The 23,270-nt window shown below is 42.8% G+C and overlaps 1 protein-coding gene across 3 annotated transcripts in view; it reads left to right on the top strand.

Moving 5' to 3' along the window:
- The window catches only part of ALDH18A1 (aldehyde dehydrogenase 18 family member A1), an 83,905-nt gene extending 62,304 nt beyond the window's left edge, over positions 1–21,601 (top strand). For all 3 annotated transcript variants that reach the window (XM_029610055.1, XM_029610056.1, XM_029610054.1), the window contains 2 exons: positions 3,785–3,880; positions 19,983–21,601. In XM_029610055.1, coding sequence (XP_029465915.1) covers positions 3,785–3,880; positions 19,983–20,164 — 278 coding nt within the window. In that variant the 3' untranslated portion in view covers positions 20,165–21,601. The remainder of the gene's footprint in view (positions 1–3,784; positions 3,881–19,982) is intronic.
- Positions 21,602–23,270: the final 1,669 nt, after the last annotated feature.

Here is a 23,270-nt window from a genome sequence, read left to right as displayed (position 1 = left end):
GCATGTTAGGAAGGTAGTTTCTAGATGAAATAAATGACTGCTTAATGGAGCAGCTGGTTAAGGAATTGAGGGTGATCAAATTTGCAGACAACAAAATTACTCTAAATCACAAGCAGGTTGTGAGAAATTGCCGGAGGGCCTGGGAGACTTGGCATCCAAATGGCAGATGAAATTTAATATGGACAAGTGCAAAGTGGTGCACATAGGGAAAAATAACCCACACTGTATTTACATGTTATGTTCTATATTAGTAGTTATCACCAGAAAAAGATCTGGACATCTTGAAATAAACTCAGTGTGAGGTGGCAGTTAAAAAAGCAAACGGGAATATTAGGAAAGGAATGGAGAATAAAACTGAGAATAACATAATGCCTCTGAATCCCTCATTGCTGAGGCCACACTTGGAGTACTATGTGCAATTCTGGTTGCCGCATCTCAAAAAAGATATAGTTCAACTGTAAAAATATAGAGAATGGTGACCAAAACAATAAAGGGAATGGAATGCTGTGAGGAAAGACTGAGGTTAGGGCTGTTCATCTTGGAGAAGAGATGGTTGAGGGGATAGGATAGATCTATAAAATCATGAGTGGAATAGAACAGGTAAATGTGAATCAGTTATTTGCTCTTTCAAAAAATACAAAGATTAGGGGACACCATGAAGTTAGTAAGTAGCACATTTAAAACCAGAATTTTTATACACTATGCACAATTAAGATCTAAAATTAATTTATTAATGTTTGTAGTAATTTTTTTTTTAATGTACACAGATATGATGATTTTCTTGAATACCGGTATATAAAAGTGAAATACATTTCCAGAGGGTGTGATAAAAGCAGTTCATATTGCTATGTTTAACAGAGTATTAACCAGATAGACTTGGGAGAAAGCCATTACTTATCCCTGGGTATTGGCAGCATGGGATCTATTTACTGTTTGGCATCTTGGCAGGTACTTGTAACCTGGATTAGCCACTGTTGGAAATAGGATACTGAGCTTGATGGATCTTGGTCTGACTCAGTATGGCAATTCTTATGTGCAGGAATCTGACAGTAACTGAAAAGGGTTAGTCTCTGCAACTAGTCTGCAACAGAGGGTTAAAACACTACATTTTATTTATTTGTAAGCTTTTATATACTGAAGTTTAGCGAAAGGCCCTCACTCCGGTCTACAGGTATAACATATTGCAGGCATAACACAATTGGTATAACATCAGATACGATTAGGTTATATATAACCGCTTATAGTAACAGATTAGGTATAGCATCAGTTACAAAAAGATTAACTACCGCAAACATAACTGTGGGAGGTGATGTGGGTTTTCCTTCCGGAGAAACATTATTGAGAACATATGTTTATAGGGGTAGAAATAAGGAAAGGTAGGAGATTGTGGTGTGTGCTAAAGCTAGAGACGGGATGAATGACTAGTTGTATATGTTAATGCAGTCAGGTTTGTCATGGTATTTGTCATCCATTGCTAGAGGATTCTCTGGGTAATTTCTCATGATTTTATAGAATATAATACTGTGAAATCGATTTGGGTTTAAAAGGTTCAACTGAGTAGGTTGCTGGGTGGTGATTGAGGTGGTTGTGGTTATTAAAGTTCATTGAAGGGGTTGAATTCATGGTGTCAGAGGTCATGTGGATGATTAGCCAATCCCATCTTTGTAGGCTTGTTTGAAGAACCAGGTTTTGAGCAATTCTTTAAATATTTGTGTTCTGTAATCTTAGGTGTTCCGGTAGGGAGTTCCAGGGATGAGTTCCTGCTATAGATATGGCTCTGTTTCTTACAGTAGTGAGTTTGGCGGTTGTGACGGTATGTCTAGCTGTAATTTGTTTGTCGACCTTGTATTGCGTTGGGGGGGTGTCATTGAATAATGGAGGCATGTGCTTTCACGGTTGTGTATTGCATTGTGGATAATGGTTAGAGTTTTGTATTCGATTCTTTTTTTTCTACAGGTAGCCAGTGTAAACTTTCTAGCACCGGGGTGATGTGATCAGTTCGTTTGCAACCGGTGAGGATTCTGGCTGTGGCGTTCTGTAGTATTTGGAGTGGTCATATGGTAGATTTGGATAGGCCTATCAGGAGTGAGTTGCAATAATCAAAGCTGGTGAAGATTAGTGATTGGAGAACGGTTCTGAATTCAGGGTGATTCAGTAGTGGTTTTAGGTGTTTGAGGATTAGTAGTTTGCAATGAAAATCAAAGAAGGCTTCCACAATGTGTTTTTTTTTTTTGTAGTTGAGCTCTGGGTCTGACCATATTCCTAGATCTTTTACATTTTCTTTTAATTTGATAATTGTGTTGTCAATTTATATATCATGGTTCTGGTGGACTCCGGAGCTTTTTCTTTCGAGGATTATACATTCAGTTTTGTCCATGTTAAGGCATAGTTTCATGCAGTTTAGCATGTTTTTTATAGTATTGAGGTAAGTGGCTGAGAGTTTCATAGTGCTTTCGAAGGTGTCTGTTACAGGTATGATTAGCTGGATATCTTCGGCATACATGTAAAATGTGACGCCGAGACTCGTGAGTAGCTGGCATAGAGGCAGGAGGTATATATTAAACAGAGTGGCTGAAAGTGCAGATCCTTGGGGTACTCCGGTTTCTAGAGGTATGGCATCTGAGGAGTGGTTGTTTACCTTGAAATATCTGTTTTTAAGGAAAGAGGTAAATCAGTCAAGAGTTTTACCAGACCAATTTCAGTTAGCCTGGATATTAGGCTTTGATGTTCGACCGTGTCAAAGGCAGCAGAGAGGTCAAGTAGGATGAGGATGTATCTTTGTCCATTGTCAAAACCTCTTATTGTGTTTGATAGTTGAGGAGTAAGGTTTCTGTGCTATGATTTTTTTCTGACTCCGTGTTGGGTGGGGTGCAAGATGTTTGCTTCGAGGTGAACATTGAGTTGTTTTAAGTGCTGCTTTTTCCGTCAGTTTGGCAAGGAGAGGTAGGTTTGAGATTGGGCGGTAGTTGTTCAGTTCATCTGGATTGAGGTTCGTTTTTTTTTTTTTTTTTATTATGAGTTTAATTGTGGCAACTTTTAATTTGTCTGGAAGTTCACCTTCTTCTAGAGATTTATTTATGATTGCCGTGATGGTTGGAGTAATGGTTTGAGCATTTCCTTTAAGGCTCGAATCGGGATTATTTTATACAAAATAGTGGTCTTCAAGCCTGTGTGCTGTATATCTAATGCTAGAGGCAGAGTTTTCAGTTTGTCCTTGAAGCCCAGTGATTAGATGTAGCAGGTTGGTGTTAAGCTGTATGACTTTTAGTATGCTCTTGTACTGCTTGAATTGTAGTGCTATAACACTACTGTTTTTCTCCAAATTTTGAGAGGTCACTGGGGTGGTGTGGCCTGTAGCTCCTTGTAGATAAACTTATTTGTCTAAGCATCCACTCGTGAAGTAGACCATAATCAAATCCAGAAGCAATATAAGATGTGCCCTTAGTGCAGTAAGACTACAATAGCCAGGTTTTTGTCACCTCCCTGTTATAAGGGCTTCTTTCTACCTAGGGCAGAATTACTTGGCTTTGACTCTGTAGACTACAGAGGTTCCTCTGCAATTGAATTAAGCAATCAGTTGGTTCTTGTAAAGATGTATCTGTTAGAGGTCTGGAATGATACAAATGAACAGTAGTTTGCCCCTTTTTAAAATAAAGAACAAAACTATGAATTTGTAATAAGGACTTGTTTCATCTAAAATTGAGTTAAAAAAAAAAATCCCTGAGTAGCTTGAATGATTTGGGTTTTGTGTACTCATTAGTGTTATGGATTTTTTGTCCTTCAGAGAAAACAGCAGAATATTTCCTACAGCACATTGACAGTGCCTGTGTGTTCTGGAATGCCAGCACCAGATTCTCAGATGGGTACAGATTTGGACTTGGTAAGTAACTAAAAGCAATCAACTGAGGTCAATCAGCAGCTCGGTAAACAGACAATTTATCAAGCTAAAGTAAAGCCAGATAAAATGATCATAGATATTCAGCAGAGCATTGCCAGTTAGGTGCTCCACTGAATATAGTCAGGTAAAGTCCTAGTTAGCCAGATAAACATATCCGGCTAACTTTAGGACTGTTCTCTGGCATGGCCAGCTTTGCATGGATAAGTTATTTGGCTAACCAAACTCCACCCAGGAATTATCCCAGAACACCTCCCAACTTATCTAGGCAATCCTCTCATTTATTTTGAAATTTTAAAGTTTTATTGGATGCATAAAAACCTATACAAAGTCATTCTAAATCAACATACATCCATGCTACTTTTAAATATGAAATCACCAACCCACCCACCCCTCTAATCTTAAGTTCATTGATAACTTCACGCATATCCACTGATACTTCACGCATATCCAGCATAGCTCTCTGCTTCAACGGCAGAGGAGAAGAAAAACTGATACTTCACGCATATCCAGCATGGCTCTCTGCTTCAACGGCAGGGGAGAAGAAAAACAACCAATAAGGGCTGAATAACATAGTCTGGGTAAACAAATAAGTATGGGTGTAGCTTGCTTATTGCGGTGGTTACTACCCCTAACTAATCAAGCTTGATATTTCACTTGGATGCAGCTCCATCACTGCTCTCTACATTAATTGTGGGGGGTGGAAGGGAAATAGAACCAAAGGTTACTAAGAGCCAAGAGAAACAGATAAGTATGAGAAAAAAGAAGTGTGAAGCTTGCTGGGCAGACTGGATGGGCCGTTTGGTCTTCTTCTGCCGTCATTTCTATGTTTCTATGTTCTATGATAACACAATATGATCTAGGAGGTAGGAAACATATTAATATTGAGTACATCAATTCTTGCATAATTGTTAGTGCTTGCAGCCCAAAATGCAAGACTATATAAACAAAGGTCGGATAAAGCAGATCATAACCACCATGAATTACTGTAATAAAGTACTTTTTTCCCCACTGTAGGACTTTATAAGACCAAAAGACGGTAAAATAAGCACTAAGGAAAGGTAACAATAAAAGTTAAACCTCCAAGCCCTGGGAATCTCACTATCGTATAAACCATCACATAATCACTATTCTTAATTCACTTTATATGAAAGCTCTTGTGTTATTCTGTAAAAATAAGAATCCCATCTTATTTAACCTAACAGTTCAGTGTAAACCGATGTGATATTTGAATCAGATGTCTGTACATATAAATAAATAAATAAAAGGACCCCATGTCTTCTCAAGAGGCCAAGCAATTACCATATTTTTCGCTCCATAAGACTCACTTTTTCCCCCCAAAAGTGGGGGGCAAATGTTTGTGCGTCTTATGGAGCAAATATTAAAAAAAACATTTTAACTACAACCCCCCCCACCCAAAGATGTGCCAAAAATCCCTGGTGGTCCTGGGAGCAATCTCCCCCTCTCAGGCATTTGGCTGCCAGTAATCAAAATGGTGCCGGTGGCCCTTTGCCCTTACTATGTGACAGGGGCTACCAATGCCATTGGTTGGCCCCTGTCACATGGTAGGAGCAATGGATGGTCCACGCCATTTTTTTAAGATGGCGTCGGATGTCCATTGTTCCTATCAGGGAGGATAGCTAGTCAGTAATCTGACACAATAAATCCCTACTGTCTCACAATCCCACCAAATGTGCATAAAAGTGCCTACATTCCCACAATTTCTCCAAAAATTAGGACTAATATTAGAAAACATATGGTGACATCAACTAGGGATCAAATACTAGTGAAAACATTTTATAACAGTTCTCTTGCAAACTTATAGATATGGAACACTTGCTAGAACCCAGAGTCCGTCCTCCAGGCTCAAGCTACCGCCTAAATTCCTTTCCCAATTTCTGACATGTTAAAATGTATCTGTTAAATGCCCATTGAGAAGGCATTAAACCTTTCAGTTTGTCAACTTGGTCACATTAACTTTAAACATAGATTTACCCAGTTGTATGAACCTTTCCCTGCTGCATTCCTATAAAATGTTTAAACTGGGCATATTCCAAGAAATTCACCTTCTCCATTTTACAAGTTTGGGAGATAACTTCTGGGAGCATTAGATTATTATTAATAAATGCCCTGATCTATGAATACCATGATCCTTCCAAGTCTCGAATGCTGAAGCAGCTAAATAGGCTGGAAAAGTTATGAAACATATGTATGAGGAAAAATAGGAATAATTGCCAACCAATTTGGATTTCCAGTGAAACCACACCTGTAGAGAAGTTTGCAAGGCATGGAGAAAACAGTTTAACAACCACCATGTATTATCAGACTTGCATTGGCAAGGGTATAACAGCATCACACCAATCATAGCTTGTTCCAGTGACACCCATTGTTTTAAAGAATCTGTACTATGAAGATCCAGCAAAGCTCACAGTTGGGAGGATACATAATATCATAATTAAGTACCCCCAAACCACCTCTCACGTTTGGTTGCTAGGATGGTTGTTTCCTCCAAACAGACAATTTTCTTCTGCCAAAATCGCAGATTAGCCGCAGATATATAAAACAGAAGGGTTAAGAATAAATAGAGGAAATGAGGTAAAATATTTATTTTAACCACTATACACACCATCCAAGATAAACTTTCTGTACTCCACTTATCTTTTTCAATAGCTTGCACCAGTGTGACATAGTTCAGGTTTATTCCATTTAAATTATCAGAACCCAAATGAGCCCCCAGATATTTAAGAGATCGCTTTGCCCATCTAAAAAGCATGGATACATGGATAGCTCAGTTACTTTAAAATTTCAGATCTATCTAAATTAACCTTACATCCGGAGACAGCACTACATTGCCCCAATTCAGCCTTAACACCTGTTAATGATAGGGGTCAGACAGAGTAAATAGAATATCATCCGTGAAAAGCAAAAGTTTTGAGTGTAGCTTTCCTAAACTAACCCCTGTAATCCTGTGCCAATAAGCACATCCTGGAAGTGAAGAGTTCCAAAAACAAAGCAAATAAAGGTGACAAAGGGCATCCTTGTCTCGTACCCCAGCCAATTTCAAAACAATCACCATATCCTCCATTAACTTTAACTCTAGCCTTAGGGGAATCCATATAATTTCCAGATCATTGGAGAAAAGAACCAAAGCCCATGAAATAAAAACGGCCAGTGCACCATGTCAAATGCTTTCTCAGCATCGACAGAAAGCAACACAGTAGGAATACTCTCCTTTCACACCCACCAGAGAATGTTTACGATCTTGCGCACATTGTCCGCTGCTAATCGCTGCGGAATAAAGCCTACTTGGTCATTATGCACCAAGTTAGGCAGAAAAGTAGCTAAGTGCACAGCCAAGACTCTAGAAAATCCATCCAAACCTGGTGCCTTGCCCATCTTTAATGTGTTTAGTACTTGAGGTTTTACAAGTTATCAGCCTATCCAAATTCTGTGGCTGTTCAAGAGAAAGGGGAGGGCAAGGAAATAGTTAAGATATTGAGTGAGATATATTCATTTTTTTTATGGTTCTGTGAACAATATTGTGGATAGTGATAACATTTGGGAAAGCAATTCCTAACCTCTGCAGTCTATCACCATGTCCTCACTCTGAGCTTGGAATGCCTTCAGACTTCTAGCCAGATAATGACCAGCTTTATTCCCTCCCTCCAAATACTTGTTTAGTAATCTCAAGTTGATGTATCAGATGTTCCTCATCCAACAATAGCAATTCCAATCTAGCTATAGAAAGTTGTCGAAAGATGGACTTGGACTGCGTGTGCATGTGGGATTAGGACAATTGATTGATTATGGTCATCAATTGGGACCTCTTGAGCTCCCTTTCCCTCTTATGAGGCATATGATATCAAAATGCCTTGTGTAACTGCCTTTGAGCCGTCCCAAATCACCGCCCAGGGAATAGAGGACGAGTCATGCTGTAAGAAGTACACTTTCAGCTTTTCTTCAATTGTTTTAGCAAATTGCTCATGCTTTAAAAGGATTTCATTTAGTCGCCAAAAATGTTGACCACCATCTGAATCCTGAAAGAAAATCCGGCCAAACAGGTGCATGATCAGGCCAGGTTATATTGCCATGATCAGATTCTGCATCATTTTGTCAACCAAAAAATAATCTATATGGGAGTAAGTCTCATGAGGAGAGGAATAAAAGGTTAAGTGTGATTCTCACAGGACAAGGAGGATGGTAGTCCTCACATATGGGTGACATCACAGGATGGAGCCCAATCACGGAACACTTTTGTCCATTTCTAGAACTTTGACTGGCACCTACTGGGCATGCCCAGGATGGCACTAACCCTGCAACCAGTAGGGGTCCCCCTTCAGTCGTCTTTTTTTTCCACCCAGCAGTAGCCATGCGGGTTAAGGAGCTCTACAGAGATTCCTGACAAGAATTTTCCTCACGGAATTACTTCATAATTTAATACCCCACAGGGGTCCCCCTATTCAATTTTTGCTTCCGAGGTGGTCTGGTAAGTTTTTACCCGATTCCACGCCCCCTCCCACGACGTCACGGAGATCTTCGGCGGTTGAAAAGCGCATCGCCACCAGGTGCCGCACGACGTACGACAAAGGGGTTCTCCCCTTTGTGCACCCCTTCGTGCAATCCTTGGTGCCTCTTTTAAAATTCTTTGATTTTATTTTTCTGGTAACTAACCCTTTCTTCCAAGTTTTTTCCCTTTTGGCTTGTTAACAATTGCAGTTATAAATGTTCATTGTATTAGACTATGGAATTATTTCCTGCTTTATCTGTTGTATGTAAACCGGTATGATTTACATTTAATGTAAGAATGTCGGTATATAAAAACTAAAAAATAAATAAATAAATAAAATATTCCCGTTGCGTTCAGCCTACTGGCCGTCGCCCGCACTGTGGCTAAATGTTTTGAGAGATCATGGCACTGGGGTTCCGTCGATGTGCGAGTGCAGTCGGGGCAATGTCCATTACTGACCCTCACAAGGTCTATGTAATGTGTTTAGGGGAGTGAGCATGATGTCCTTACTTGCACCAAATGTGCCCTTATGACACCAAAAGGTCGCAAGGCTAGAATGGAGAAAATGGAACTTCTTTTCAGTCACAAACTCAGACGCCGTCCATAGCCTCAATGTCGGAGTGCCAGTTTACGTCACACCAGTATCGTGCACCGACCGGTGTCTGACCGGCATCAACGCTAAGTCCATCAATGCCCTCTGTTCCTCCTCAGCATAAGGACAGAGGAGATCTTCAAGAAAAGCATAGACATAGACACCGTAGGTCTCAGACCATCGACGCAGGCAAACCCTCCACGTCACCACAGTCTGAGCCGCCGCCAAAGAAAGCCCATCCAGAAAAGGCACTGTTCCTATCTGGCTCCGGGTCACTGGGGGAACCTTCACCGGGACCGGTGATAGGAGCCACAATTCCACCTCCAACGGTGGTTCCTCCAGCTACGCCTCCTTCTCCTGCATCGGGGCTCCATGCTCCAGGTTTCCGAGAGGAATTGTATCAGATGATTCAAGAGGTCATTGACAGAGTGATGCAAGGCTTCAAGATTCCTCAGGTGCCGATTCCTGAACCAGCTACCGATCCCATTCCTGTAGCGCTGGCATCACTACTAACTAGGACGGAAGCGCTGTTCGCCACTTTTCCTCCAATGGATCAGGGGGCACCGATGGGCCCGGTGCCCTCCTCCCCAATTCCTCTTTCATCAACAGAAGGAGAAACAGTTACTTCCTCCATCCGGAGTCCTACCAATGCCTCAACCATCGATGTCACCAATAGTGTCTTTGCTACCATCGGTGCTGCCGATTTGTCCATCAGTGCCTCCCTCAATGCCTTCAGTGCCTCAACCAGGACCTTCAGGAATTACCAACATTCCGTCCCTCTAAGGATCCTAGGGGTGCTGGTGATGAACCCTATGATACATGGACCGATGATGCGTCCCAGGATACCGATGACTTAACCATCACCACCCTCTCCTACTGAAAGCAGGAAACGTTCTCCTCCAGGAGACTTGTCCTTTAATTTTGTGAAGGAAATGTCTGAATTGGTTCCATTCCAACTTCAGACAGAACAGGATGATAGACACCAGATGATGGAACTTCTGCAATTTCTGGATGCTCCTAAAGAAATCACCTCTATCCCTATCCATGATGTCCTCTTGGATCTTCTGAAGAGGAATTGGGAGCATCCTGGTTCGGTGGCACCAGTTAACCGAAAAACAGACACCACATACCTAGTCCAGTCAACTCCAGGTTTCCAAAAAACCCAATTGGATCACCATTTAGTGGTTGAGTCAGCCCAAAAGAAAGCCAGACGCTCCAAGCCTCACTCTTTCCCTCCAGGGAAGGAGCAAAGGTTCCTGGATGCCATGGGTCAGCGTGTCTTTCAGGGGTCAATGCTTATATCCCGCATTGCCTCTTACCAACTCTATAAGACCCAGTACAACAGTATCCTCTTTAAACAAATACAGGACTTTGAGTCCCTGCCTCAGCAGTCTCAAGAGCAATTACATGCCCTGGCTCAAAAAGGATTAGAAGCTGGCAAACATGAAATAAGATCAGCACATGATATTTTTGACACTGCTTTCAGGATATCAGCAACAGCTATTTCTGCGAGGAGGTGGGCCTGGCTAAAGTCTTCAGACCTACAACCTGAGGTCCAGGACAGACTGACTTGCCTTGCACTGGTGACAATCTTTTTGGTGAACAGCTACAACAAGCAGTGTCATAGCTCAAAGATCACCATGAGACTCTTCGCCAACTCTCCTTGTTGCCTTCTGAATATCCTACTAAGCAAACATTCAGAAAGGATCCCAAAAGGTCTTTCTACCGCCAAAGGACATCTTATCTTCCACCGTCCAAAGGTTGCTCTACTAAGCCTTACCAGAAAGGCCAGTCCATACAACCTCGCAGGCAAAAAACACAGACAACTCCTCAGCCAGGCCCAGCATCTGGTTTTTGACTTTCCTAGAGAGCAGCATTCAGCCTCCACTACTGCATATACCAGTGGAAGGTCGATTGTGCCACTTCAGCAACATCTGGCACACAATCACCTCGGACCAGTGGGTTCTTGCCATAATCACTCAAGGTTATCAACTCAACTTTCTTGCCATTCCGCCGGACTCCCCACCTCAGCTGACATGGGGAATATCCGATCACTCAGCCTCTCCTGGATCAGGAAGTCGCCCTACTCTCAACAGGGCCTCTGCTTCTATTCCCGGTACTTTCTAATTCCAAAAAGGTTAGGTGGTGTTTGCCCAATACTAGACCTTCGTACCTTAAACAAGTACCTACAAAGAAGTTCAAGATGCTAACCTTGGGTTCCCTCCTTCCCCTTCTGCAAAGGGAAGACTGGCTCTGCTCTCTAGACCTCCAGGACGCTCACCCACACCGCAATAACTCCATCTCATCGCAAATTTCTGCGATTCCTGGTGTAGGCCCAAAGCACTATCAATACAGAGTGCTACCATTCGGCCTGGCATCTGCACCACAAGTCTTCAAGTGCCTCGTAGCAGCATTCCTCAGGACTCAAGGTGTCCAGGTCTACCCCTACCTCAACGACTGGTTGATCAGGGTTCTACCCAGCAAGCTGCTCTGACACCATCCGTCACAGACTCCATCAAAGGCATCCGCATCATCTTCCTCAGTACCGAGGGAAGCACCGTTACTGGCACAGATGCGAGTCTACTCTCGGTGCTGACACCGCATCAGCCTCGATGGCTGTCAAGCAGATTGTGAAGAGGACACTGGTAGAGGAGCCTTCAACCCCCTCTCCACCTGAGAAATCAAGGCAATCCCCACAGATATCTTTGGGTACTGAGCCCCCACAAATTCCTGTGGAGGTGCCAGTAGCGCCTAGTCTGCCTCCCCCTGTAGCTGTGATATCTATACCAGCTTTCAGGGAGGAACTGTACAGTCTCATCCGCCAGGCAGTTCTTGATGCTCTCACTTATAGCCATCTATGCCGGCCCCCATACTGACAGACATCTGAGCAATCTGTTTATACTGCTGCTAAACTGACTCTATACACTCATCAGTGCCCTTCCAACACAACCTAGGCCACCAATGCCAAAGCAACCCGCAAAGTTTCTGAAAGCCCCAATACCCATTCTGGGGTCCTCAGACGAAGGCACAGACTCCAGTCCTCTCAACACAGATTCCACAGATGCCTGGTCCATCAGGGCTCTCGGGACCAAGATGCCCACATTTCCCATTGGTGCCACCGCATCTTCCATCCAGACCATTGAAGGATCCATCGGTGCCAACACGTCCTACAGTACCAACCTTCGTCCCTCCAGGATCTCGGCTAGAGACCTTTTCTGACACATGGGAAGATGTTAACACAGACACATCCACAGAGGACATCTTATCAGAACCATCTCCTCTAGAAGTCCTCTCCTTTGCAAATTTTGTAAAGGAAATGTCAGACAATACCCTTTGACCTGATTACAGAGGAGGACACATGCCATAAAACATTGGAAGTCTTCCAATTTGATGCTCCAAAGGAAGTTATGGCTATCCTTATCCACGAGGTGCTCATGGATCTCAAACATTGTCTCTGGGAGCATCCTTGTACTGTCCAACCAGTGAATAGGAGGACAGATTCAACTTATCTGATCCAACATCCCTGAATTCCAAAAGCCACAACTACCCCATCAGTCAGTGGTAGTTGAATCCGCACAGAAAATGGCCAGGCGTCTGCGCCCTCACTCTTCAACACCTCCTGGCAAAGACCAAAAAGTCTTGGATATTTTGGGTTGCAAGATGTTTCAGGGCTCTTAGTGTCACGCATAGCTGCATACCAACTTTACATGACACAATGTCAAAGGAATCTCTGGAAGTAGGTTCAGGGAATAGCTGACTCTCTTCCCCCAACAACAAGATAGTCTCAACGCCGTACTACAGAAAGGCTTTGAGGCTGAGAAACATGAGGTTTGGACTGCTTCTCGCTTGTCTGCAATGGGAATCAGTGCCAGGAGATGGGCTTGGCTGAAAGCATCTGATTTGAGACCTGAGGTCCAAGACAAACTTGCTGATTTGCCATGTACTGGTGACAGCCTATTCGGCGACAAGATACAGAATGCAGTGGCTCAACTAAAAGACCATAAGACCCTGCATCAATTGTCCACAATTACTACCAAGGGCCCTTCCTCTGCAAGAAGACCCACGAAAGGGGACCCTAGAAAGCCATTTTATCGCCCACGCAGATATTACCCACCTACATCTCGCGTGAGGCCAACCAAGCAGTCTGAGGACATCCTCAACAGCCTAAGCCAGCCAGGCATAAGCCACCACCGCAAACAGGCCAAGCCTCTGGATTTTGAAATCTATCTAGAGAACAGCAGCCACTCCACAAATCCAAAACCAGATTTGCCAGTAGGAGGCTGAATTTACCATTTCATAACCAACTGGCTCAGCATTACTACAGACCAATGGGTTATATTCATCATAACCCAGGGATACCATCTAAACTTCCTCATGGTACCCCTGGATTCACCATCCAATCCACTTTGGATGCAGAAAGATCACACAATCCTTCTAGAGTCAGAACTCTCCACCCTTCTGGGTGCCAGGGCTGTAGAACCCATTCCCCGAGCACAGGGCAGAGGATTCTACTCCCGCTGCTTTCTCATGCCAAAGAAATCGGGTGACCTCAGTCCCATTCTAGACCTCCGCAATCTCAACAAATTTCTATGAAAAAAAAAATTCAAGATTGTGTCTCTCTGCACCATGCAAAAAGGAGATTTGGCTCTGTTCTCTGGATCTTCAGGACGCTTACACTCACATTCCAGTATTCCAACATCACCGCAAATACCTGTTTCCTAGTGGGACATCAACATTATCAGTACTGGGTTGTGCCTTTCGAACTTGCCTTGGCACCCCATGTATTTACAAAGTGCCTAGCAGTGGCTGCGATCCATCTTCACAAGAAAAGCATACACATCTTTCCTTACCTGGACGACTAGCTGGTCAAAAGCCATTCCAAACAAGAAGCTCTTGACGCTCTTAAGCTCACTATCAATCTGCTACACTTGTGATTTCTCATCAATTACCAAAAATCCCACCTGAACACATCTCACCTCCTTACTTTCATCTGAGCAGATTTGGACACCAAAGTCGCAAAGGCATTCCTGCCCATCAACTGCGCAGACACTCTTCAGACTAGTTACATCTCTGCGCACAAAGAAAACAGCCTCAGCCCATCAATTCTTAACGTTGCTGGGCCACATGGCTTCCACTGTCCACATCGCTCCTATGGCTAGGCTGGCCATGAGAATCACTCAATGGACTTTGAAATCTGTGGCTCCAAGCCACTCATCCTCTTTCATCCCAGATTCAAGTAACCCACCAACTACGTTTATCGCTCCTCTGGTGGACAAACAAAGCCAACTTGCTGACAGGTCTACCCTTCCAGCAACCAATTCCGCAAGTGACATTAACCACAGATGCATCCAACTTGGGTTGGGGAGCTCATGTGAATAACCTCCAAACCCGAGGTACTTGGACATAGCTCGAAGCAACGTTTCAGATCAACTTCCTAGAGCTTCAAGCTATACGTTATGTTCTATATGAATTCAAGGACTGCCTTTCACACAAGACTGTTCTCATACAAACAGACAACACAGTTGAAATGTGGTACTTGAACAAGCAGGGCAGCACAGGCTCTTATCTCCTCTGCCAAGAAGCCGTGCAGATCTGGGCCTGGGCCCTTGCACATGCCATGTATCTCTAGGCCCTTATCTGGCAGGCATACAGAACGTAGTAGTAGATCGCCTCAGCAGAGAGTTCCATCCCCATGAGTGGTCTCTTGATCCTGTGGTAATGACCAGAATCTTCAAACGCTGGTGTCAACCAACCCTAGACCTCTTTGCATCCAAACTGAATCACAAAGTGGACAGATTCTGCTTCCTGCATAAGCAACAAAACAAGTTAGCCATGGATGCCTTTGCTCGCCCTTGGAGCACAGGCCTCCTATATGCGTATCCCCCGATACCGCTGATAGCCAAAACTCTCATGAAGCTACAACAGGACAAAGGGTCAATGATTCTCATAGCCCCATACTGGCCTCAAGTGTGATTTTCCCATGCTTCTCAACCTCTCGATCAGAGAACCTATTCACCTGGGCACAGCACCCACTCTCATAACTCAGATCCAAGGCATGTTACGCCATCCAAACCTTCAGACCCTATCCCTCACAGCCTGGATGTTGAAAGCTTGATCCTCCAACTGCTCAACCTTTCAACTGATGTCTCTCAAGTGCTTGTAGCCTCACAAAAGCCTTCCACATGAAAATCCTATCATTTTTAAGTGGAATAGATTTACCATATGGTGCATGCAAAAAGGTATCGATCCCTTTTCCTGCCCCATGCCATCTCTTAGATTATCTCTGGCACCTTTCAGACTCTGGTCTCCAGACTTCTTTGGTGAGGGTACACCTGAGTGCCATCTCAGCGTACCACAAAAGAGTTGGATGCCCCAGTAACAGCGCAACCCCTTGTAGTAGGCCCCTTATAACCTACTCACAACTTAAGCCCCCTCTACAGCCACCAGTCACTGAATGGGACCTAAACATAGTACTTACAAGACTCATGCACTCCCCGTTTGAGCCTTTGTACTCCTGTGATGTTAAACTTCTTACATGGAAAGTTCTCTTCCTAGTAGCCATTACATCTGCTCGAAGGGTTAGTGAGTTACAAGAATTCATAACATACTCACCCTATACCAGGTTCTTACATGACAGAGTGGTCCTACGTACTCACCCTAAATTCCTTCCCAAGGTGGTTACTGACTTCCACTTGAATCAGTCTATAGTCTTGCCCACCTTTTTTCCAAGGCCTCTCTCACCAGGGGGAGAGAGATTTACACACTTTGGATTGTAAACGTGCACTTGCATTTTACCTAGACAGCACTGCAGTCCATAGAAAATCCACCCAACTCTGTTTCTTTTGACAAAAACAGACTAGGATCTGCAGTGGGCAAACAAACTCTCTCCAACTGGCTAGCAGACTGTATCGAATTCTATGAAAAAGCAGGCCTTCCTCTCCCAGGACGAGTGAAGGCACACTCAGAGCCATGGCAACCTTAATAGCACACTATTGTTCAGTACAGATTGCTGAGATCTGTAAAGCTGCAACATGGAGCTCTCTTCACACATTTGCAGCACATTACTGCCTGGACAAGGAAGGATGACAAGATTCAGCCTTTGGCCAATCTGTTTGAAGAACTTATTTCCAGTATAATCCCAACTCCTTCCACATCCAATCTGCTGTGATATTCAGGCTGCCTCATTTTCCCAACAGTACACCAGTTGTGCCTGTTGCACAAGTTGTAAGCTGTTGGCCCAAATATGTGGGTGATTAGCAAGCTACAGGCTGACTCATGTGAGGACTACCATCCTGCTTGTCCTGGGAGAAAGCAGAGTTGCTTACCTGTAACAGGTGTTCTCCCAGGACAGCAGGATGTAGTTCTCACAAAACCCACCCGTCACCCCGCAGAGTTGGGTCCAAAACATTTTATTTTTTCGCTTGCACCTTTTGCTACAAATGAGACTGAAGGGAGACCCCTGTGGCTACAGGGATTATGGCATGCTCAGTGTGCCAGTCAAAAGTTCTAGAAACTTTGACACAAGTTTTCCATGATAGGGCTCTGTCCAGTGACATCACCCACATGTGAGGACTACATCCTGCTGTCCTAGGAGAACACCTGTTACTGGTAAGACGCACATACTCAATGACTACCTACAGGACTCCGATCCTGACATCTGTGCCATCACAGAAACCTGGTTAAAAAACTCTGACATTGCACTAATTAACCAATTACCTATACACAAGTATGGCATATTATCAATTCACAGACACAAAAAACGAGGGGGCGGTTTACCACTTGCGACCAAGAAAGACCTTAGACTTACACCGCATACAATCAGGTCAGAGTCCGAACTGGGCTTAGTCAAATCGCAACAACTTCAATTACTACTAGTCTATGCCCCTCCAGGTATACTTGAAGCTGACACCTCGCCCCTCATTGAAACCATAGTGAAGCACATCGATTCTGACCTCCCTACCATGATCATGGGAGATTTTAACTTACACACAGACGCCTCACCCCGCTCCTCCAATTGTGAAACTTTCCTCAACTCCCTCAGTGCAATGGGCTTCATGCAAATCGTCAACAACCCGACACATAAAGCAGGACGCACACTGGACCTTATCTTTATTAATTCGAAGTTCTCCTGCTCTGAGACACCCTCTTGTACTCCAGTCCCAGGGTCAGATCACTTTCTGATAACTACCAAGGTCTCTGCAAAACAGACCCACAATACCCTTCTACCATTCACTACAGGAAATCATGTGCATCCGAGACTCAACAACCATCTTGCAAAAGAACTCTCAAATCTAGATCTATCCAATCCAGATTCTGCCGTTCTCTCATGGCACAACATTACAGAAACAGTTGCAAACAACTTATGCCCTGCAGTCTCCAAAAGAATAAACCCAGAAAAAAAAGGAAATCAACCCTGGTTCTCTACTGAGCTCAAACGGATGAAACCAATCCTACGTCACAAAGAAAACAGATGGCGCAAAGCGCCCAACCCTTCCACGCTATCGTCATACAAAGGAACCCTACATCATTACAGGACCTCAATTCTAAAGTCTAAAAAAGAATACTATGCAAACAAAATCCACGATCTCCAATATGATGCTAAAGCGCTTTTCTCGTATGTGTCACTAATCACAAAGTCCTCCCCACCGACAATTCCTGATGAACAGGCTCAATCCAAAGCCAATGAACTTGCATCATTCTTTCAGCAGAAGATCAAGAACACTCTGGCACTCCTACAAGCCAACTCCACCCCCTGCTCTACACTCACCAACTCTCATATCCACACGGGAGTCAAGCTCAACTTCGAATTAACATCCCCCGGTGAGATCGAATCCCTCCTCAAGAGACAGAAACCATCTAGCCACCCAGCGGACAACATCCCATCTAAACTACTGCTACTGATTCCAAACAGGATTTCTGAACCTCTAGCTAACATTATAAACTGCTCGTTAACCCAAGGGAGGTACCCAGACAGCTTAAAAACCGCTTCTCTTAAACCCCTCCTCAAGAAGCACAACTTAAACCCTAAAGAACCAGCTAACTTCCGCCTCATCTCGCATCTCCCTTTCTTAGCCAAATTAACAGAGAAATTGGTTAATACCCAGCTTTCAGAATACCTAGAAAAACACAATATCCTATACCCTTCCCAATACGGATTTCGCAAATCTCGCAGCACCGAAACACTTCTCATATCATTAACAGACCATATCATTATGGGATTAGACAAGGGTTACTCCTTTCTTCTAGTACTCCTAGACATCTCGGCGGCATTTGACACCATCAACCACTCCATCCTCCTGAATCGCCTAGCGGACATAGGTATATCCGGATCAGCCCTCAGTTGGTTCACGTCTTTCCTCAGTAAAAGAACCTTCAGAGTTAAAATTAATAATAAAGAATCTCCCTCAACAAGGTCTTCACTTGGGGTACCTCAAGGATCCTCCTTATCACCCACTCTCTTTAACATCTACCTCCTCCCCCTCTGCCAGCTTCTAACAAACCTTAACCTAACACACTACCTATATGCAGATGATGTGCAGATTCTGATTCCGATAACAGAATCCATCACAAAATCACTCACGCACTGGAACAACTGCCTTAAATCGATCACCAGCCTCAACAGTCTTAATTTTGGTCCTTAATGCATCTAAGACCGAACTCCTCATCTCCCCCCACCAAGACAACCCAATCTCACAGACCATCCCTCATACACAGCTCACGCACACACATGTAAGAGATCTCGGGGTACTACTTGACAATCGCCTAAACCTAAAGAAAATGATCAACACCACTACCAAAGATTTTCTATAGACTTCAGGTCCTAAAACTCAAACCGCTTCTATTCTTCCACGACTTCAGGACAGTTTTGCAAGCCTTGCTATTTGCTAAAATAGACTACTGCAGCGCTCTCCTCTTGGGTCTCCCCAGCTCTACCACCAAGCCTCTACAGTTAATACAGATCGCCGCGGCAAGAATCCTGACCAACAGCAACCGCGGAGAACACATCACCCATCCTCCGAAACCTACACTGGCTCCCAGTGAACTATAGAATCCTTCACAAATCACTCACCTTAATTCACAAATCCATCTACAATCACCTGCATTTGGACCTTGAATTCCCCCTCAAACTCCACATATCCAACAGACCAACCAGAGAAGTATATAAAGGAACCCTACAGGCCCCCACCTACAAAAGCCACTCGCCTCATCTCGACCAAAGTTCGATCCTTCTTGACAGCAGGCCCAGCTATCTGGAACAACATCCCCTACAACCTTAGACTGGAACCCTGCCTCTTAACATTCAGGAAAAAACTGAAGACCTGGCTTTTCCGCCAAGCCTTCTCAGATCCACCCAATACCCACTAGATGACCGAAATTCCCTTCATGAACTATGGATCCCCATACTACATTCAAGTTCTTGATAAGAGCCTCTCCTGACTCTTCAATTGTTTTCTACTCTTTGTTTACTGTGTTCTTAGGCCTTTCTGTCTTTCCAGCAGTCCTTGCTTCCAAGTTTGCTTTCCTTGCTAAATGTAACTTTGTTCTTCCTTCTTCAAAGTATGGATTGTGAGACAGTTCCCCAATTTGATGTAAACCGATCTGATATGGTCTTTTAACCATGAAGGTTGGTATAGAAAAATGTTAAATAAAAATAAATAAGCAACTCTCTGCTCACCCTTCACTATGTGGGGAAGAGGAAAACTTAGTTCTTGGCATGTGCCTGGAAGATTGTTTCTTCCTGCTGATGGCAAAAACCACTTGTACCAATTGCTGGCTGAGCTCCCTGTTAAGTTGGGGTGAGGGTGTCTGGCATTTAGTAGAGAACCTAAAAATTGCAGAGTAACTATTTTCTGAAGTTGTGGTTTTTTGGAAGGATTTCAGTCATGGGTGTAAAACTGGGCAAACTGTATGAGATGGGACCTATAAGGTTAGACTCTATAAAAGTATGAAAGGATGTGCTAATCGTATTGCCTCTATTTTGTTCATAGGTGCGGAGGTTGGAATAAGTACTGCTCGCATCCATGCCCGGGGACCAGTGGGAATACAGGGGCTCTTAACTACAAAGTGGTTATTGCGAGGCAAGGATCATGTGGTTGCTGACTTCTCAGAGCAAGGGACCATGAAGTACCTTCATGAGAGCCTGCCTATCCCCCAGAGAAACGTCAGCTAAAGAAACCTGGGAGCACCAAGCAGCATTACATGTTTACTGTTTTGTGATTTGGGTTTTTTCCCCTTGCTTTAGAATATGCGGTTCAGTACACACTTCACTAATGGACAGGGACCCCTCTCTTAAAACTGAACGTGTCTCGCACTTCCTTCTTGCCACAGTTAAATGAGCTGCTGCTGTTTTTGATATTTTTTTCCTTGGTTTTACCGTAAAATCAAATCAAACATTTGACAGAACCTAGATCCACATCTGGCCCCCAGAGACTTGATTGGCCACTTAAATGCAAAAGACTGGCCCTTTCTTCAATGTGGAGAAGGTATTATAAACACAATTGGTTTTTGTTTCTGTTTTTTTTTGGGGTTTTTTTTTTTACAATTTGCCTGCAAGAATGGTGTTCTTCGTAAGAATAATTCCTCCTGCAGGTATAACTATACAATGAACAGCTTAAGCAGGCCAAGCAGTGTGTGTGATTAAACTGAACGCTTTCTCTTCTGCCATTTCACTTTCATGTGATTTTGCAGAATGTAATCAATCTCTGAAGCAAGGTAATGGGAGCTCTACATCGAGTGATGTCTAACAAGTGCTGTATTTAAGTTCTTCGGACACCTTGAAATTTGCATTTAGCCATTATCTTCAATGACTAATTCCATGCTTCACATGAAGTTCTGTTTTCTTGGTCATTAACATCAATGCAGCCATTGCTCCCTTTTAATTTTTCAATTCAGAAAAACTCTAGAACAATGGCATCCCTTGTGTAGATGAATACTCTTGACTGGACTGTTAAGCCCATGAAAAGGACTGCTGTAAAATATTGTAATACTATTTTGTATTTTAGGTGTACAATAATTCTTGTAACAAGATTCCAACAAGGTTAAAATGGCACTTCTATGATTAATAAACATGTGTATTATAAATAAACACAAAAATGGCACTTCTGCTGAGGAAAACCCATTCACGTATTCAGTACCAAAAATTGCTGTAACATACCACCTACGGAAAGCAATACTTTAAGTACTGTTTTCTCTTCCCCCCCCCCAAACAAATGCTTGAGGTTAATGTGTGCCAAGGGTTGTGTATCCTGTGCCCTAAGCTAGCATGGGGTTAGAATCCTGGCCACATGGGACTTCCCAAATCTGGAAAGAGAATGTTAGAGTAAGCAATTTTTCTCCTTCACCAGATTTATAATGCTCTATTTTAGTGTTTTTTGCATCTACAGAGCATTTTGGCCTAGCTGACCTACTTTAATATTGATCAAGTGAGAAATTCCTGTGTTAAAGTATGATTGCTGTAGATAAATTATGCCTTCACCATGGTGTCTATGATCTGGATTTCATAGGCCATGCTTCTAATTATTCATGTGATACTTTTTTCCTGAATTTGAGAAGAAATACAATATTTTACTTAACTGTTTTTTTCAAAATAAACTCCTTGTGAAATATTTTTTAGTCTGATAATGTGTGTACTATGGAAGTTGGCCTTTCTTCTTTGGAAAGTGAATTTCTTGAAGGCTTGTCTGGAGAGGTTCTGTTGTACCTCTATGTATGCGCCCTTGCACCACTAGCAGTGGGTTTGGGGGATAATTCTGCTGATTGAGTGGGGTATGTGTAATGTCCAGGCTAGGCCTCTTGAGGAGGATCAGCCATATGAACATTTTTGTGTCAGTTTCTATTACACTGCTCGGCAGAAGTGTGCTCTGGGCTCTCAGACCTACCAGTCCTGCTGTTGGCCGCCTTCGTAGAATACAGTAAAGGACTCCAAAGCTCTGCTTTTAAGAACCTAACAGGTGCTTCAACACCAGTTTGTTACTTGGAAGAACCCTGCAGATCCTAACAGTCTTTCCAGTCTCACTCCCAGCAATAAGACTTGACTCCTCTTCAGTCTAGCTAATTGTTTATGGACCTGTCGTCCAGAAATGTATCAACTTTTTTTTTATTGATCTTAATTTTTTTTAAACTCTGCTATATTACCAGCCTTGACAACATTCTCTGACAAATTCCACATCTTAATCTTTGACTGAAAAAAAATATTTTTCTAAATGTTTGTTTAAATCTCCAGCTAGTTATTTTCATGACTTGTCCTCTAGTCTTAGTATTTGAGTAAATAACTGTTACCTACTGACTTGTTCTACATTAATTGTTTTATAAACCTCTTTTGTAGTTCTTCTCTATTTGTCTTTTCCAAGCTGAAAATACTTAACCTGTTTGGTTCTTTTATGAGCCAAGTCTATTCAATTCTCTTGGATCACTTTTGTTTCTCTTTGCACTTTCTAATACTTTTTTTAGATGTGGTGACCAGAACTGCATACAATATTCAGGATGCAGTCGAGTCACACATCAATAGACTTATTCTATTCCCAGTTTCATTTTCTATTTCTTTCCAATGATTTGTAACTATCTACTTTTTTTTTTCCTGCCACATTGATCTGATTCCAGTGAGTGCCAGAAAGACTCTGGTATTTTGCTATCTCCAAATATGGAATTTGTTATATTCCAAAGCATGTTACATTCAGGTACTGTAGAAATTCAGCATTGTGTATCTTACCGTAGAATTGTTTTCCCTGTGCTTCATTTTTAATTTGTCCACATTAAATTTCATTTGCTATTTAGATGATCAGTCCTCTAGTCTTGCAAAGTCCTCCTGCAATTCTTCACAATCTTCTCATGGTTTAAGAACTCTGCTTACTTTTTTGTCATCTGCGAATTTCAATCACTTCACACATTGCTCCTTTTTCTATTTTATTTATGGATGTTAAACAGCACTGGTCTTATTACAGCTTCCTGGGGCACTCCATTATTTGCCTCTCCACTGAGAAAACTGACCAGATAGTCTTCCTTGTTTCCTAGCTTTTAACCATTTACTAATCCACAATAGGTCATTCCTCCTATACAAGGACTTTAACTTCCTGAGGAGTCTTGTGCGTTTGTCAAAATACCTTCTGAAAATCCAATCTGCTTGCTCAACCTTATTGATATCTATATTTACATTTGCAACAAGAGTTCAATAGTTGGTTCCATCCCATGTAGCACATACTTCTTGGTCAAAGTGAAAGGCATACCTATTGTCTGTTTACCAAAGAAGTTCAGAACATCAGTTTGGTAAGGAAGTCATA

This window comes from Rhinatrema bivittatum, chromosome 7 (genome assembly GCF_901001135.1).
Source record: "Rhinatrema bivittatum chromosome 7, aRhiBiv1.1, whole genome shotgun sequence".
Lineage (NCBI taxonomy): Eukaryota > Metazoa > Chordata > Amphibia > Gymnophiona > Rhinatrematidae > Rhinatrema > Rhinatrema bivittatum.
The sequence above is the reverse complement of the archived record's forward strand: the minus strand, read 5'-3'. Positions and strand labels throughout refer to the sequence as shown.